Source organism: Zonotrichia leucophrys, chromosome 3 (assembly GCF_028769735.1).
Source record: "Zonotrichia leucophrys gambelii isolate GWCS_2022_RI chromosome 3, RI_Zleu_2.0, whole genome shotgun sequence".
NCBI classification, from domain to species: Eukaryota; Metazoa; Chordata; class Aves; order Passeriformes; family Passerellidae; genus Zonotrichia; species Zonotrichia leucophrys.
Window position 1 is genome coordinate 52366452 of NC_088172.1, and position 17184 is coordinate 52383635.

Consider the following 17184-nt stretch of genomic DNA (forward strand, 5'->3'; position numbering starts at 1 on the left):
TAAAACTTTTAATTAATAGATGCTGAGGATTGATGTGCAGTGACAGAAACTTGAAGGAAATAATCTGAAATATTCTATTCCCAGGTTATATGATTTACCAGACTGTCTGATTGGGTTTTATTTTCAGATTGCTTGGGCTTTGAATAAAGGTGTGAAAACAGAATACAAGCAATTCTGGGATGTGGATCTGGGAGTTTCCTACATTCCGTGGGAGAAAGTGAAATTGGATGATTTGGAAGGCTTTGCTGAAGGTGGCATGATTGATCAGGAAACAGTAAATACAGGTACAAACATTAATAATTCTGATAGACAGTGTGTTTATTTTGGTAATTGCAAATTCTCAGAAACATTATTTTTTAGGAAATACATAGTCTTTTTTCATTTGCTTAGATTTTTCTAGCTCTTTGTTTACAATATAAATGGCACTGTAATAATGAAATCTAGATTTTATTTTTAGATTAATCAATTAATTTTGGATTTAGTTGATTGTCATGACAATGAAGAACTGCTGACAGAAGATAATTAGTTTAGGCCAGTTAATAAAGGTTAGCATATTTTAAGAGGTTTGAACTTCTTGTGCACTGGTATGTGAAATATCAATTTGTGTAGAAATTGTTATCTGCTTGTGATTAGGAAAGTCTTGTATTCTGGTAAAAGAATTAAGTTGAAATTAGAGCTTGTCCTGATAGGCACAGCTTAGCAGAACCTTATGGTATTTTTTTCATAAAGTCAGAGAGACAGGAAAATAAGCTGTGTTAGCCCTTAATCTGAAACCCAATTGAATAGTTTGTTAGGTTTATGAAAGATTTACTTGTATTGTAATTTCTTGAAACAGATTATACTGAAATAAACAGTAGATTAAGACTTTCACAACAGTGACAGTGATTCTTCAGGTCAAAATACAATCTTGCTTTGAGTGAAAATTGAGTATAAATGACAAAAACTAAAACATGTAACATTACTGAAATCCATTCACTGTGTTACACTTAAAGTACAAAATTCCTGGAGAAATGACAGATGGAAGAAATGAAGGTTGTGGGGAAGTTTGTTTAACATGAGGATGCTTTCTCATTGTACAGTTGCCAAGTAGTAATATGCATATATTGGCTACAGGAGTTTTTAGAAAACAGGAGCATACTCTATACTGCAAATTGTTTACAGAATGATTGGTAAAAAAAGTAGGCAAGTTTTGAACAATCAGTTTGTATACAGGCAAAATTAAACAGCATTGCAGGTAGATAAAGATGTTGTGTTCTTTAAAATACACAGTAATAAATAATTGCACTCGTTCTTTTCAAAAATAAGTTTGAGGGCTATTTGTAATGAATCTGTGTAGATACTAGATTCAAATTTATTGTTTAAGAAGGAAGACATCTATACAAAAATTACACATTAATTATTATTTTATAATAAAATACATCATTTTTAAAGAGTGGGAAACAGCCAGAAGCTCAGAAGCTGCTAAAGAAAATACTCAAACGACGCAGAGTGCTACAGTGGATAAGAGTACCGTGATTACAACACAGACAGAAGCTTACACACAACCAGTCACTATGCTGCAGGTTGGTATTGTCTGAGTTTGCAAAAGCCCCACGGAACTGGTGGGCAGACTTCTTATTCAATACAGGTAAACTTTAACGCTGAGGTTAAGTGATAAAATATTTTTGATTTTAGTCCTGCATCCATTAGCGTTCAATTCTGAAATATTTTAGAATTGTTTCCATCCATAATGTTTAGTTTCATGCAGTTGCTTAATAAGTTTTGTACTTATGTTATTAGTGTTTTATCTTTCTAAATGTATATAGACATTTCCAGTTGTTGAACTGACATAAAATCATATGAATGTTAATATATTGCATTTACTTGAATTGAATTTTGGGCTTTTTCTTTTTGCAAAAACTGTCTTCAGTCTTCCTATCTCAGCCGTCTCCTAATGTGCATTGTGATCAGTATATATTTAAATATACATATATATATTACATTTATACTGCTTCTAATTACATCTTTGTAAATATGATGCACTGTAACACAATGCATAGCTCAAACAGAAATTCAGGAAATAATAAATAATTTTCAGGATTTCATCAGGATTATTAGCCTTATTATTACGCACACTAAACTTAATTTTCCAATTAAGTTGTTCTAAAATATTGTTCTAAAATACCTAAGTTTTTCTAGACACTAGAATCACTGTTTTCAAAGTGCCCCCAAATTGCTACACTATTTATATTTTTCTTCCTTTTCTCTCTCTTCATTGCTGCATTCACCCCTCTGCAATACATTTTTATTCTTGAATAGACATAGTGTTAGACTGTATTTTTGGCTGTGTGAGAATGAAGTAAATATAAAATAGGATTCTTCCAGTGTCCTTGTTTGTTCATAGTGTACCATTTCAGAATGCAATCTAATTCTTCAGTGTTTGAAATATATACAAAGCCTTTGGAACATTTAGTGCTTGATGTCAATTGCAGTTAGATCAGTTTATCCCTTTTAATGTCCTTGAATACTGTTAAATATTGAAGCTGCTTGTTTTTCTTTCCATGAAAAAAGATTCCAGTAGCTCCAGCTGTGCCTGCTGTTAGCTTGGTTCCACCTGCGTTTCCTGTCACAATGTCTGTCCCTCCTCCTGGTTATAGCCCAATTCCTCCTCCACCCTTCTTGAGAGCAAGTTTCAACCCTTCACAGCCACCTCCAGGTAAGTCAGTAAAAATGAAATGCAGTGTGTAATGAGCATAGGCAGTTAGTGTGCCTCTGCGTACATCAAAGTTTTCTGTCAGCTACTGGTCACTGTCTCAGTGAGTTGGCCTTTGACTCCTAAATTATATACTAGATTAAAATTACTTTTATCTAACTTGGTATTATTTTTACCAATGTATTCTGTTGAGAATAAGAATCACAGATTTCTACCTTTGTGAAAAATTAAAATTTAAAAGTACTTAAAATCAATCTCCTTTCTTTTGAAAGGTTTGAAACTCTTGATTTTCTTCTTTGGATACTATTGGTAGATATCACTTAAAGATGCACCTGCAGATCATCTGTAGTGAAGATGGGGTTGTTTTTGAAAACAATAACCATGTTGCCTCTTCCTATTAATACCTTATTTGCCAGTGTACAGTGGAACAACTTTTTGGGATAAATAATGTAGGCAGTCTTTTACTGCAAAAGTTTATTTGCTTTTCATGTAATCATTTGTCATTTTTTTCCATATAGGTTATATGCCTCCTCCAGTTCCACCTGTTGTCCCCCCACCTGTTGTCCCCCCACCTGTTGTCCCACCAGTTGTTCCAACACGTAAGTTTGATTGCTGTAACAATTGTTTGTGTGTGATGAAAAGTTTACTTTGTTTATTTACTCCTTGTTACTTAAACAAAAGCAAGTTAATTCTGTGTAATGGGAAATAGCAACGCAGAAGTTGTTTAGCTGGTTTAAGCAGGCATTGAATAAAGACTTACAGTGCTTATAATGTAGACTGAAAAATTATACCTAACATGGAGTTAAGTTGCAAATTGTTAATTATTTGTTTGCATAGTTCAATATTTGGACCTTTCTAACACATGTAGCTATTACTGGAATTATTTGGTCTTATTCAGTGAATAATAGATAATAATTTATTTTAGTTTAGCATTCTAAGTGTATTCATTTAACATTTAAAGATATGTCAGAGTACTGATTGCTTAGGTTTGCCTGGAGCTCATGATCTCTAGGAAAAAACCCTAAATATTACATTGCTGATTGAGGATAAGAAATTTATTATCAAAAAATGTACCAGTGAGGGTAATTAATTTCACTTCTTCTGATTTATCAGCCTGACTTCTACCAAACTAAATTTGAAGGTTTCACTGTATGATTACTGTGATACATTTCTGTTATATCTCTACAGCTTTAGTACAGCCTCCATTACCAATTGCACAAGAGACAATGAAGGATGTTCCTTTTACTGGCCTTGTTCTACCAGTTGGCACAGTTACTAGCAATCTAGCTACTCCAACACTATCTGCTGGAAGTGTTTTCAATCCCCTGCCAATCAACAAACCAGAATCAGATGACAAAGGACCACATCTTACAGACCTTCAGATTTCTTCCAGTGAAAACAATAGATCTGGTAAGCAATGTTTTCATTATATGATATGATCCTGTACAGGAAGCATCATAGTCAGAGACTTTTGCAAATCATAGTCCATTGAGCTAGTAACTACAGAATAGGAAGTTTTGTGCTGGGTAGGGTATCATTCTGAATTTAATTTGGTGAAGTGGTGAGAACGATCTTTGTCATCACCTGATCAGTGACTTCTAGCAGCTTATGCTTAAGTATGTTTTTCTCATAGTCTCAAGAAGTAAAGCTGAATCTGGGAACTCATCAGAGAACTTCTTAGAAATGCAGTTTGATTACACAAGTAGCAATGGAAAGGAGCAGGAGAGTGTAGGGTAGTATAACATCTATAGAACTTCATCAAAGATTTTAATAGTTCATTGCATAAATTGGGTGATGGCTTTGGGATTTGTTAATTTTAGCTACTATACAGTCTTTACTCTGTAGAGACATTAATTTCTGTGGCATAATGTCTATGTATCACCAATGTGTTTGAAATAATATATATTACCTATAGAAACTAGGACACACCTTGTCAGCAGTATCATCACTGCATGCATTACCTGAACATGGATTAAAACGCATTTTGTGTTAACACTGATATTTTTTGTTAATTGTTTTTCTTGTCACTGCATTTCAGTGCAAAGTGATGTCTCGAGTACCTCTGGACTTGTTGGAGGAGTGCAGCCACCCAGTGTCTCAAGCAATTCTGGGCTTCCTGGAGAAGGGCCACCATCCACTGTCTCAAGTAGCTCTGGGCTTGCAGGGGGAGTACAGCCACCCAGTGTTTCAAGCAGCTCTGGACTTGTAGGAGGCGTGCAACCACCAACTGTTTCCAGCAATTCTGGTCTTGCAGGAGGAATGCAGCTACCTGCTGTCTCCAGTAGCTCTTCTCTTGCTGGCGGGATTCAGCCAACTAACGCCTCAAGTAGCTCTGGACTTATGGCTGGAGTGCCACCACCAAATGTCTCAAGTAGCTCAGGGCTTCTAGCTGGAGTTCATCCACCTGGTGTCTCAAGCAGCCCTGGCCTTCTGACAGGAATGCAGCCACCCAGTGTGTCCAGCAGCTCAGGAGTTCTGGCAGGAGTACAGCCACCGAGTGTTTCAAGCAACTCTGGGCTTCTCATAATGCCACCACCCAATGTTTCAACTAGTTCTGGACTTATGGGAGTGCCACCACCAAATATTCCAAGTAATTCTGGACTTCTGGCAATGCAGCATCCAGCTGCAGTTCCAAACATGCCTCATTTAAATATCAGTAATCAAAGAATGCCAGGAATGCCTCTTATAGATATCCGTCCAGGCCTAATGCCCCATTCGCCTGGACCAAGGTTTCCTTTAATGCAGCCAGGAATGCCACCACAGCGTGCTATTCCTCCCCCCGCAATGCTCGATCCATCTCTTCACCCACCACCACCTCGAGGTCCTTTTCCTCCAGCAGATATTTTTAATCAAACAGAAAGACCTTTTGGAACACCAGGAAGACAAAATATCGATAACATTTCTAATCCAGAGAAAAGGCTACCTCTTGGAGGTGATAACATTCAACAGGAGGGGGACAGAGATTATCGCTTTCCTCCGGTGGAAAACCGAGATAATCTTAACAGACCGTCTCCAGTGGATGTCAGAGATTCTGTTGGACGACCACCAGTTGATCCAAGAGAAGGTATAGGAAGGCCTCCAGTAGATGGAAGAGAACACTTTGCTAGACCACATATAGACATGAGAGAAAATTTTGGAAGACCAGGTCTAGATAACCTTGGCCGAAGAGAGCATTTTGGTTTCAATTCGGACAAGCACTGGGGACAGAGAGGAGATTATGATGAAAGAGAGCATCATGCCTTCCCTATTTATGGTGGCCCTAAAGGCTTCCATGAAGACAGAGAGAGGTTTCGGCATGTAAACTATAGGTTTGATAGCAGAAGTGGTCCCAGTTGGAACAGAGGATTTGAACAAGATGCTCACAGAGATTTTGATGACCGCAGAAGACCCTGGGAAAGACAGAGGGATAGGGATGACAGAGATTTTAATTTCTGCAGAGAAATTAATGGAAACAGGTTTGGAAGAGACAGAATGTCAAACAACTGGATCCCGCCTCCACATCCAAGGGTTTTTGAATATTTTGATGGGGCCACTTCTCAACGCAAAGCTGATAATATGCCCCAGGTAAATGGTGAAAATACAGAGACAGAAAGTCAGCCACCAACTGCACAGGTGCAGGATGATCCAGAACTTTATGAAAAACTGACATCTTCTGTGGAGATAAACAAAGAGAAGAGTGACACAGAAGCTGATATAGAGAGTGAACCAGTGGTAGAAAGCACAGAAACTGAGGGGACATAATCATCACTCAGTAGGTAAAAGATACCTTTTGTAAAGTTGTCATCTCTCTGTAATAGATAAATGGCTGACTGGACCGTAGCAGTTCACTTTTGTCTGCCAGAATTAAGTTAATCTGATGTTCATGTTCATCTTTCACTTAAATAACTGTACAACTGACTTGTATAGAACACTGTTCTTAATTTGAACATGGTAGGTAAACGTTTTTTGCTTTTAGGTTTTTTTTTAAATTTTATTTTATTTCTTTGGTAAAGCATAAACTTGCCCCCAATTGCTTTTAATTTCACAATGATAAATTAACAGCTTGTCAAACAAAGACTTCCTATGGAAGAAAATGGAATTTTAGATACTACCCTTAGTTTGGCTATCAAAATTGTTATACTTGAAAACAGGTGCTGGTGTATCTTGTCCGTGTTTTTAGGCTGCTGCAGAATTTTAAAGTATAGATAAAGCTGTGATATTTTATGTTCCTACAATTCGGCAGAAAAAAAAATGGCCCATGTTACTTAAGGAGCATAACACAGAGATTAAAAGTGATTTTGTAAAATCTACACTATAGTCTCTGTTTTCTCTAAAGTAAGTGTTTGTGATTTGTTCCTCGTACTGCAGTGGGTTTAAAAAATGAAAAAGTACATTTTAATGTTGGGTGCATTTTGTTTTTAGATGCCAATAAAGCATATTTGTTTGATAACAGTGTTTTAGGTATTGTATTTTTTTTAAAAACCTGCAAGCTCTAAAAACTTGGAATCAGCTCTGATATATGCTTAGCCAGTTGTTGCAAAAGGTTTATATTACTTTTGTAAAACCAATGCAACAGTTACATGTGCAAGAAGCATATGGTTTTTACATCAAAGATCATGCAGTCATATTAGTTTATGTAAATAACATGTATGTAAATATCTGTGTAAACTGTTTGTAGATACCATTTTTTCTGTGTGTGCCTGTGTATGTGCAAGCACTCACAGAATACTGTAGGCACTTCAATAAAATTGAAATGAAACTAGGTTGTGAAAATTTGCTTTTCACCTTCTTTAGGTAGTAAGATAAATCTTATTTCACTGCAGTGCTGTCAAGCTTCTATTTATCTGCTCATGCTCATTGTTACAATGTTCTTACTGCTTTTAGAAGGTGGAATATATATACTGTAAGAATATGCAGTAGTATTCCAGCTTACTTTTTTAAATGCAGATATGCATGAAGTCAAAACTTAAATGAGTGTTTGCATTTTTTATTTTGTAATATATTTGGTGTTCTGGATAGATAGTGTTAGTGTTTGAGTATTCCATGGTTAATTGATTTTAATGGCTCAAAGCTCAGAAATGTTGCATTAAAAGCTGATGTTGTCTAAAAACCCTACATGTTTTACAGAAATAAGAGTTGGGGGTTGTGTTTTGATGGAATAACATTGAAGCTGAACCTCTTTTTAAACTGTTAAAATGAATTGGCTGCTTAGGTAAATTAGTAGTGCTATTCCCTCCTCTTTCACCTGCTTTGCTACTTGTGTATCCTTTCAATTGGAAAGGTTAAGCTGTAGGATGATGTCAGATTTTCAGTTTGTTCCATTCAAGTGCATTTCACCAACTTCTTTCAAAGTAAGTTTTGTTAAAATTCTGTGTCTGAAAGCACCCTTTCACTCAGTTTTAAGAAAGTTGTTTTCCTCTTGCATAATAAGATAATAAGGGTAGATTCTCTTACATGAATGCCCCTTTGGTAAAAGAAACGTTTTTAGCTCAAATTAGACTTTTGATCTTTAACATAAAAGCATTAGCATGCAAGCTTTATTTCCCCTTCTGCTTCCCTCAAATGGGTGAAAGTATGAAAACATGAGTGTAAAGCATTAGCAAGCCTTTGAACCTAGAAGCAAGTTACTTGTGTGTGTAGTCCTCTTCCTCTGGATGGTGGGGTATTTTTCATGCTGTGTCATGGTTCAACTTTTCAGCTCCAGGGACTTCTATTCTGGATAGTAAACAGACAGCTTAATGAAGGTAGCCCTTGGAAAGAGTGGATTTGAATGAATTATTATCTATTGTGCAAGTAGTAGTCATTAGGTCTGCATTAAATAACCACAGCTTTGTAATGGACCTTGCTGATGTGTTTATTGCCAGAACGTGTCTTGGGAGTTGAGATGAACAATGTTGGAGGTAAATGTATTGTCATGGGCAGCCTCTGGCTCAAAGAGCTCAACTGATGCTGCTGCACCAGCTACTCGTAGGGTTCTGGTCAGGAAGATTTGATTGTGTGAAAGCCCAAAAGCACTAAATAGCTCTAAGGATATTTTATGAACTTAAGGGGTTTTATTTCATTTTAATATGTTAAGTTTGAAAAGGCTTCAGTCATAGGCCACAGAAGTGAATACTCAAAATCAAACACATATTGGCAGTAGCTTTTTAAATATTTTGTTGAAAACCTCCTAAAAACTAGAAGTTCATCTGTTGTTCTAAACTGGGACTGGCAGTGTGCCAAGTTGTTCATAGTATGAAGATTTAGGTAAATTGCCAGGTGACAGTTGTTAAACAATTTGGTTGGTAGTGGTATAGAACAATGCATTTAATGAATCTATTATCTTTGTTAGTATCTTTGAAACATGAATAAATTGGCTACTGTACATATGTGTTACACTATCAGTTTCTAAATGATGTCTTTTTGTAGAATAAAAGTTTGTTGTACAGTCTTCAGCTGCATTATGTTTACAGCTAGGACTGTTCTATTTCTTATTTAAATAATGTAGCATGCAGATATGTATTACCAAAATATAGCCATATTTAGAAGCTTGAAGGGACTTTATATAAATGAAACACTCTGGTTCTTTATCTTGCCAGTAGGAAGTTTTAAATGTTAAGGAGCTGGAGTGAAGACTTTCCTTTTTTATTGTAGATTAAGCCATCATAAGCCAATGTGTGCACTGAAAGGAGCTGTCCTGACACCCAGAGCAAATCTTTGATGTGATTCATGGGAGTGACTTTTAATTTTTGCTTTTGCAAAGGAGAGAGTGAGATTGGGGCAGAAAGCAGATGGGGCCCAGGCATTGGGGTAGCAGTTCTGGCTTACGCCAGTTTAAAGCTTGCTGTAGTGATGAAAGGTTGTGGGTTCCAGCAACTGAAGAAGCTGATGTACGATTCACATAAGTAACAGATACATTGAAAAATATTTCAGGTAGCTTTGCACACAACACATTGTATTTAGGCATTCACATTTACTTGAAAACCATATGCATCCATAAGATGTTTGATGTATTTGCCTTTTTAAACAGGCTGTGGTTCTTTCACTGGAGAGCATTTGAGTAGAGCAGTATATCCATAAAGGTGAAATGTAGCCTTCATTTGCTATAAGGACGTGATTCCTTTGCTGAAACCTTTTCCTGTGAAGTACTGGTATGCTTTTTTGTATGTGTGGTACTTCCTTTTGTTACAGACTCAGGGGAATATATTCACTTAGATTCCTTTGCTTCAGAAGAGCTCTATAACATACGTAGAGCCACTTAAGTGATCTAAATGAAGTTAAGGAATTTTAGCCTGAGTAAGTCAAGATGGGAGTACTGTAATCAAACCTGTAGTGAGGCATGCAGGCATTCCTTAGGCACAGTTGGAAAATTATAAAATAAACTTACATATAGAAGGTGTTTATAAGATAAGCCAATTTATTACAGAAGTCTCTGAATATACAATTTGAGCAGTTTTTTGGCCATGTGCAAAGATATTTTCTGCTGGTCAAACTGAAAGTAGTCTTGACTTTTTTCTCTAACTCACATCTTTGGGTAATTTGATTCGAAACTGATAAAAATGGATCCTAAATTTCATTCTCTGTCTTTTCAGTAATGGTGACTTTTTGTTGCTTGATAATAGGAGAGCTGAACAGTCAGAATCATCGAATGGTTTGGGTTGAAAGGGACCTTAAAGATCATCTAGTTCCAACTCCCATGCCATGGGCAGGGACACTAGACCAGGCTGTTAGAAACTGCATCCAACTTGTCCTTGACCATTTCCAGGGATGGGGCATCCATAACTTCTCTGGGCAACCTGTTCTAGTGCCTCACCACTCTCACAGTGAAAAATTTCTATCTAATAGAAGTCTGCTGTACATCAGTTTAAAGCCATTGCCCCTTGTTCTTTGCTCTTGTAAAAAGTCATACTCCAGCTTTATAATTTTAAAACCTATTCAGAATATCAGGAGTCATCAAGAGTAACTGGAAAAAATTTTTGTTATTAATGCATGTTATTAAAGAACCTTTCCCTTTTTTGTTGTTGTTGATTCAGGTAATTAAAGGATCTTCTTTTCCCTATTGTGACATCTACTGCTGATTCTTTTGAATTTTGCAGTGGTCAGATTTTTCTTTCAACTTCCTTTCCACAAGTAGGCATTCACTGTGATTCCATTTACTGGTGTAGATGAGAGATTGTTTTAAAAGGCATAAAGGCGGGATGTTATTTTTTTTAATTTGAAGCTGTTTATTTGAATAAGAATGGCAAAAGTGTCTTTCCTTAATTGTAACTAGTCTTACATTTTTCCTTGAAGGGCTGTCACAGCGATGTTAACTTATTTGGTACAAGTTCTTTGGGTGCACAATAAACATAATTCAATTAGTGTATGTACTTGATATTTCATAGTCAAGAAAAGCCAAGTAGAACTACTAAAAAGAAAATCCATTACATCTCTTTGAGTAATAACTCGCATATAGGATCTGAAAAGTCATTCTTGTCAGTGATGAGAGTTTCTTAATAGGGTTTTTTTGAAGTTGGTAAGCTGTAAAATTATATTTGCCGTTATTATTTTATTCTTATCTTGCAAGAACTTGATGAAAAAGGGTAGTCTCACTGAATATTCTACTCTTAATATCTTTTAGATGGTCTGCTACCAAAGATTAGAGGAGGCAATTCTAGCAGTCTAAGTACTCTTACAAATGAAGAGGATCTTAAGATTTATTATACAGTTACAGATGAACGTGTTTTCTCTCTCCAAGAGTTTAAAGTGCACATTTCAGCACTTGCATACTAACAGTGATATTAGTTGTATCACTAGTTTACTAATCTTATTCTGTACTCTGTCATTTTTCTTTTAAAAGCTAAGTCACTAGTGGTAATTTTAAATTTTCTTATCTAATGAAATCATACTAAAGCCCTCAGACAAAGGACTATTTTGTGCTTTGCAAAAAAAACAGTATGGTCAGAGAGCACTGTAACTTGTAAATAGGCTAGTTGAAATATTTTTAATGTTTTATGTTTAAATGCTACAAAATTCCTCTCGAATGATTTTCTTTATGCATATCTGTCTCATAATGGATATGTATTCACATTAGTGTGTGTTAAAGTTTCTGTTGAAATGCAGAAGAACAAATTCTTTAAAGCATATGACTTGGTGTTTCTCAGACACTTCACAGGTAACTTCACAGCCATTTGGATTTGCATACCAGAACATTACAATTGTGTGCAAGCCAGTGCAAGAAAACCTTACCAGATGAATAGTGCAGAGTGTTAAATGGATCTAGAATTGTTAACTCAGATGTAGGTCAGTAGGATTCATCTAAGCCGCAGTTGCAGGGATTTTGGATCTGAATATCACTTCCACACTAAATAGAGATCATATTGTAAGCAAAGTAGTTTTTTCTTGACATCAGCAGGAATTGAGTAGAAATAAAGTGTATTCAATGTATAAAGTTCTTCCTAAAAATGCATTCACCTTCATCTAGCCAATGAAAGCTCTGTCACTGCCACCTCAGTTGATCAAGGGAAAAAATATTTTGGATTTATGCTGTTTCTGAGGTAATCACATCTCATTCAGCAATGCAGTGAAATGCAGTTTTAAGTGTGCCTTAAGTTTGTCCTTTTGAAAAGGACACCTATTTCAAACTTCAGACAAAAATGTAGAAGAAAATCAATAAATTTTTTGTCTGTAGAATTTGAAATGTAATTTTGGGTTCACTGATTTTCTTCCAGAAAATCTTTGTCATTTCATTTGTGCAAAAACATAAATAGTAAGTGTACACTCAACTTCAGAAATGTTTACTGAAAGTTGTGCTAGTTTGTCCAGTTAATTTTCATTTTTTTCCACATGCTTGCATTACATTATTTTGTCAAGTGGTTATGTCACAGAATTCCTCTTACAGTAAGTTAGAAATACTTTGAATTATGTCATTCAGTTGCGTAACTGAGATGTTAAAATCTAGGACAACCATAAGTCTTTATCTGGAATGTCATGGATCTTTTGTGCAGTATGACTACCAACACAGGTAATTCACTATTGAGGACCCTAGTGGTAAAGCTGTCTGTGTTTAAAAGTAAAATGCAGAGAGCAAATTAAAATGCTTGCTGATTGCTTTGGGATTTTTGCTATTTATTAAAAGCAAAATAATGGCATCTCTCAAATTCCATGTTGATTAGAAAACACTGTATTAAAACTATGAACTTGGAGGGCTGAAGTTCTATGAATTGATAAAATAAGTGAGGCACCCATTATTTTTGTTAGAATGTTAAACTTTGAAGTGATTAGGATAAAATGTTATTTTTACAAAATCTTGAAGTGTAATTTTGAAGTTTTGTGTGCATACTGCTGGTAGTTTTTATCTGTACACTTCACACATGCTTTGTTCCTGTAATCCTTATTTCATGATCAGGAGCACTGTGGAAAACAGGAAAGTGGCATCAAGTATCATATTCTAGCAGTCACTGAAAATACTGTACAGAGTGGATCTCTATGTAAGCCACTGGACAGAAAATGGTTTTTCAGCAGCAATAGCTTGTTAGCCCAATTTGAAATGAGAAAAAATACAGTTAGAAAGCATGAAGGAACCTTTTTATTTTTTTTTAGATTCAGCAGACAGAAATTAATATGGTGCATTCTGATTAAATATTTACTAATTAACAAGCAAGCAAGCAAGCATCCAAAGATTTTAGGTACTCCTGAGCATTTTTCTTAGTATTGCTCATACCTCAATTAAAAAGGAACACCTCCTCACCCTTCCAAACCACAAAAGCCCCCCCCAAAACTCAGGTAGGTGTAAATATTTGTAGGCTTACAAGGTTCTTGGAGGTACAACTTGACACAGATGTTAATACACCCGTTTGAGTATCTTTAAATAGTAAATACTTTAGAACCCAGCCAAAAGCATGATGAAGAACTATATGACTTGCAGGGCATGTGCTAAACTGAAGTTTTGGTGTAAAATCCAAGATTATTTTATTCCTTGTTTGTGTTATCCTAGTCCAAATACTGCCCTTGTTCAGGGTTCCACTCTGAATGCTGATTAGAGGATGTTCTGATTAATGCCTGTGTAACCTGTTCAATAAGTAATACATTCTAGGTGTTGCATCACTGTGATACAGACGCTAGTGAGAAGTTGGGAGTGATGCTGTTTAAGGCAAAGCTATCACAGAAAACAAAGGGGAAGATTGCCAAATTGTGTGAATCACCAGTCCCAAACATGCTATTGAGGAATGTCTCAATGAGTAGAGATAATTACTGATTACTTGTAATTACCTCAGTAGCTATAAGAGTGCATTTCACAATAGTATCTCAGTTTGACAAGTGCTGGCTGCAGCATTTCTTGCATTCTGCTACCTGCAGAAAACATTTTCTTGATTAAAGTTGTTACATTCTTTCATGTTATTGGTAGAGAATTTAAAATAATGCTGCTTTAGTCTAAACCACTATGTGTTATACAGCCTCACTTGTTTACCAGTGGGACATGACTGTTTAATTAGGTCCAAGATTTCAAACTCTCTTGGGTCTCAGTTTCTTTTTCAGGGGCCTTTAGAAGAGCAGGTGATAGAAGATTATATAGTTCTAATTTCCTTGATTTTTCTATTGCTTTTAACACAGAGGCTTCTAGGGGATAACTTTTTTCCCCTTTCAGATTCTCTTTCCTATGCAAGTATTTATGAGCAGGCAACCCTAGTAAAGATTTTATTGGGATTCTAAGAGTATGATGAAATAGAATGTATAAAATATTTGAAAAAAATTGCAAGCACTATACTTGTCTAGTGCTGTGCTAGGAAATTCATAGAGCTCTCAGAGAAAGAAAGCAAGCAAATTAAAGCTACTTAAATGCATTGGTTTTATCTTCTGGCTCTCCCAAAACAATTGTACTTTCTAAGTAGATCTTTTCACTGTAGCACGTAGAGCATCATTTTAATACATGGTCATTGTTCTTTGTTTAAAATCCATTATGTCCTCCAGCTTTCTTCATCTGCATACTGCTTTTTTTTTTTTTGAAAGCTTACGTTTTATTTAAATAGCATTTTTTTCCTCAAAGGATTTTTAAAAATGAATGCACTAGGTTAATAAAGTTTTCTTATTTCATTTTAGAATGTGTTGCTTAACTCTCCTCAATAAATTTCCTTCTCCATGAAAAGTTCTTATATTTCTGTATTAATCAGAATAGAAGTAATGAATGACATGTAAAAAAAAAAAGAGAGAAATAAAAATTTTATTCAAAATTACATATATTTGTCATGATAGTCTGGTTCTAGCATGTTCAAGAATTTAACTAAAATGGCATTTTTCACACATCCTAGCAGATTATCCCGTCTCTAATATGCAACTTGAAAAATTGTGCACAAGCTAGAGCAGCCTCAGGAGCTATCCCATGCAACTTGTACATATTAGTGAATACCAAAGTCTTGTTTTTTCCTTTTCCATTCCTCTCCTTATCCCTAGATATTCTAATTATTCTTACTCAGAGTGAAGAAATTTAAGCAACCAACAGATTGGCTACGAAAGCTATGAAGATTTTCACTTTTCCAGCTTGGAGAATTAATTTGTTCTAAATGTCTCTCATCTTGATACTTTAAAGTAGACAAACATAAATCCAAAAGGAACAAATTGTGAAAGCAATTCTGTACATATTTCTAGCATTTTTAGGGTTAAAAAGCCTGCTAAAGAACTGGAAAGATTGTAATTAATGGGCTGTTTTACTTAAAAATTAAATTTTCTTTGTGGCCCTTCTCAAGAAATTACATTATTCTTTTGTCTCACTTTTTTTTTTTTTTCCAAAACTAGATCCTATTAAGCATCCTAGAATGCAGCTTTGAAATTACACATCTTGTCTTACAGTAACACTCTAACATTGACTTGAGCTACATACCCCAAAACACACAACACATTTAATTTATTATTGTGGAACTATCAGTGTACATTTATAAATCCATCTTACAGAAGCTTATGGAAACCTTAGCTGGAGAATTTACAGTCTACGCTGTGGAAGGAAACACAGACTTCAGTATTCACTCTTCCTTTTGCCATGCATGCTACTCTTAAATTCTTCCTACAGCTGACACAGATTTGTTTTGACTTCCATCTTTGTCATGTCAAAAAAGTCAGAGTTAGACATGGGAGTGTTCACATACAGATTTAACTGCACATCATCTCTGAAAATCAGTTGAATATTTAAAAATTAAATATTTAGTTGGTATTCTACATCTAGCTTGTTATGAAACATTTCGTTGGTTACACCAGATTTTTTTACACTATTTGGTGTCTTATTTATTTAAAGTAAAGTGAAACATAGTATTGTTGCATATATAAGAAAGGTTCAGTCTTGATGGTGGTTGATTTTGCTATGAGAGAATACCGGGTTCCCAGTGTTATACTATAGAAAATGATGTGCTGGTGAGCTGTGAAAGGAAAACCTTAAGTACCCTGACACTTGGCTAGAAAAATACCAACCACAACCTTTCATCTCAGGCTGTGAGGTAGCACAGGGAGTGCAAATATGTCCAGGCAAACTGCTATGTTTTGCCAGGTGCACAGGCTTGGGAGTGGAATATTATTGAGCCATAGAGACACAAGGCTTCTGCTCATCCTGGGATTGTCTTTTCTACCTGAGCCACAACAGTGGTATTACTACAGCAGTCTTTTTATACTGAACTTTGTCACATGTTTAATATTTATAAATAGGAGAAGTATTTAAAGTTAGTATGTTTTTCAAGATAATAATTACTGCCAAATCAGGTTTGTGAACCAGGGGCTCTACTTGAAGGGAACCCAGTTACAAGCAAGAAAGATGATAAAATCACTCTGGGTGCTTGTTTGGATTGTTCTGGAGCAGATACTGCAGGCAGGTGGTTCCTACTTCAAGGTCTCATTTTCTGGGAAAAAGCCAAAAGTTAATTCTGAAACTTTTTGTGGTTCTGACTTTCCAAAATACTCTCAGTAGGCTGATACCTCAAATACACCTTACATCTGCATGTGTTTTCCCATTCCTCATGTAATCTTGACCATGCTAAGTAGCAGCCAGCACAAACGTACTGCATCTCATGATCATCACTGTTCCTAAGAAGGATGTTCTTGGGTCTCTTTCTGTACCCTTTTGAATCCTTCAGATGCCATTGTTAGCCATTTCTAAAGACATTGAAATAGGAAATTTAGTGTTTTTCTTTAGGAACAAAACCTCTAGTGGACTGATGCAATACTTCCCCAATTTTTATTTTCACCCTGATTTCTTTGGCAAAAGCACTTCACAGTGAGCATTTCAAAGCTGCTTATTATATTATGGTTTCCAGTGTCTTCAGTCTGAAAGTGAAGTTTTGATGGATTTTGATGGAACATTTTCTATGTACTCTTACTATTCCTCTATCTTTTTCCTGCCTTCATGGAGCAGTGGTGTCTAGCCAGCCACTGCAGCCTATTTCCTCAACTTCTTAAGAGAGGAAGTCCAATGTGTCCCCAAAACATGCTGACACTTTCTGCAAAGGGCATTTTCTCAAGCTGTGTGCAGCAAGAGGAGCGTGCAAAACGAATAAGCCTGCCTTTCCAGGACACCT

General features: G+C 35.8%; 1 protein-coding gene across 3 annotated transcripts in view; it reads left to right on the forward strand.

Annotated features, from left to right (window-relative positions):
• SCAF8 (SR-related CTD associated factor 8) overlaps positions 1–17184 on the forward strand; it is a 153574-nt gene that overhangs the window by 46769 nt on the left and 89621 nt on the right. For all 3 annotated transcript variants that reach the window (XM_064708204.1, XM_064708203.1, XM_064708205.1), the window contains exons 15-20: positions 128–284; positions 1432–1562; positions 2551–2695; positions 3211–3291; positions 3881–4102; positions 4731–6447. In XM_064708204.1, coding sequence (XP_064564274.1) covers positions 128–284; positions 1432–1562; positions 2551–2695; positions 3211–3291; positions 3881–4102; positions 4731–6433 — 2439 coding nt within the window. In that variant the 3' untranslated portion in view covers positions 6434–6447. The remainder of the gene's footprint in view (positions 1–127; positions 285–1431; positions 1563–2550; positions 2696–3210; positions 3292–3880; positions 4103–4730; positions 6448–17184) is intronic.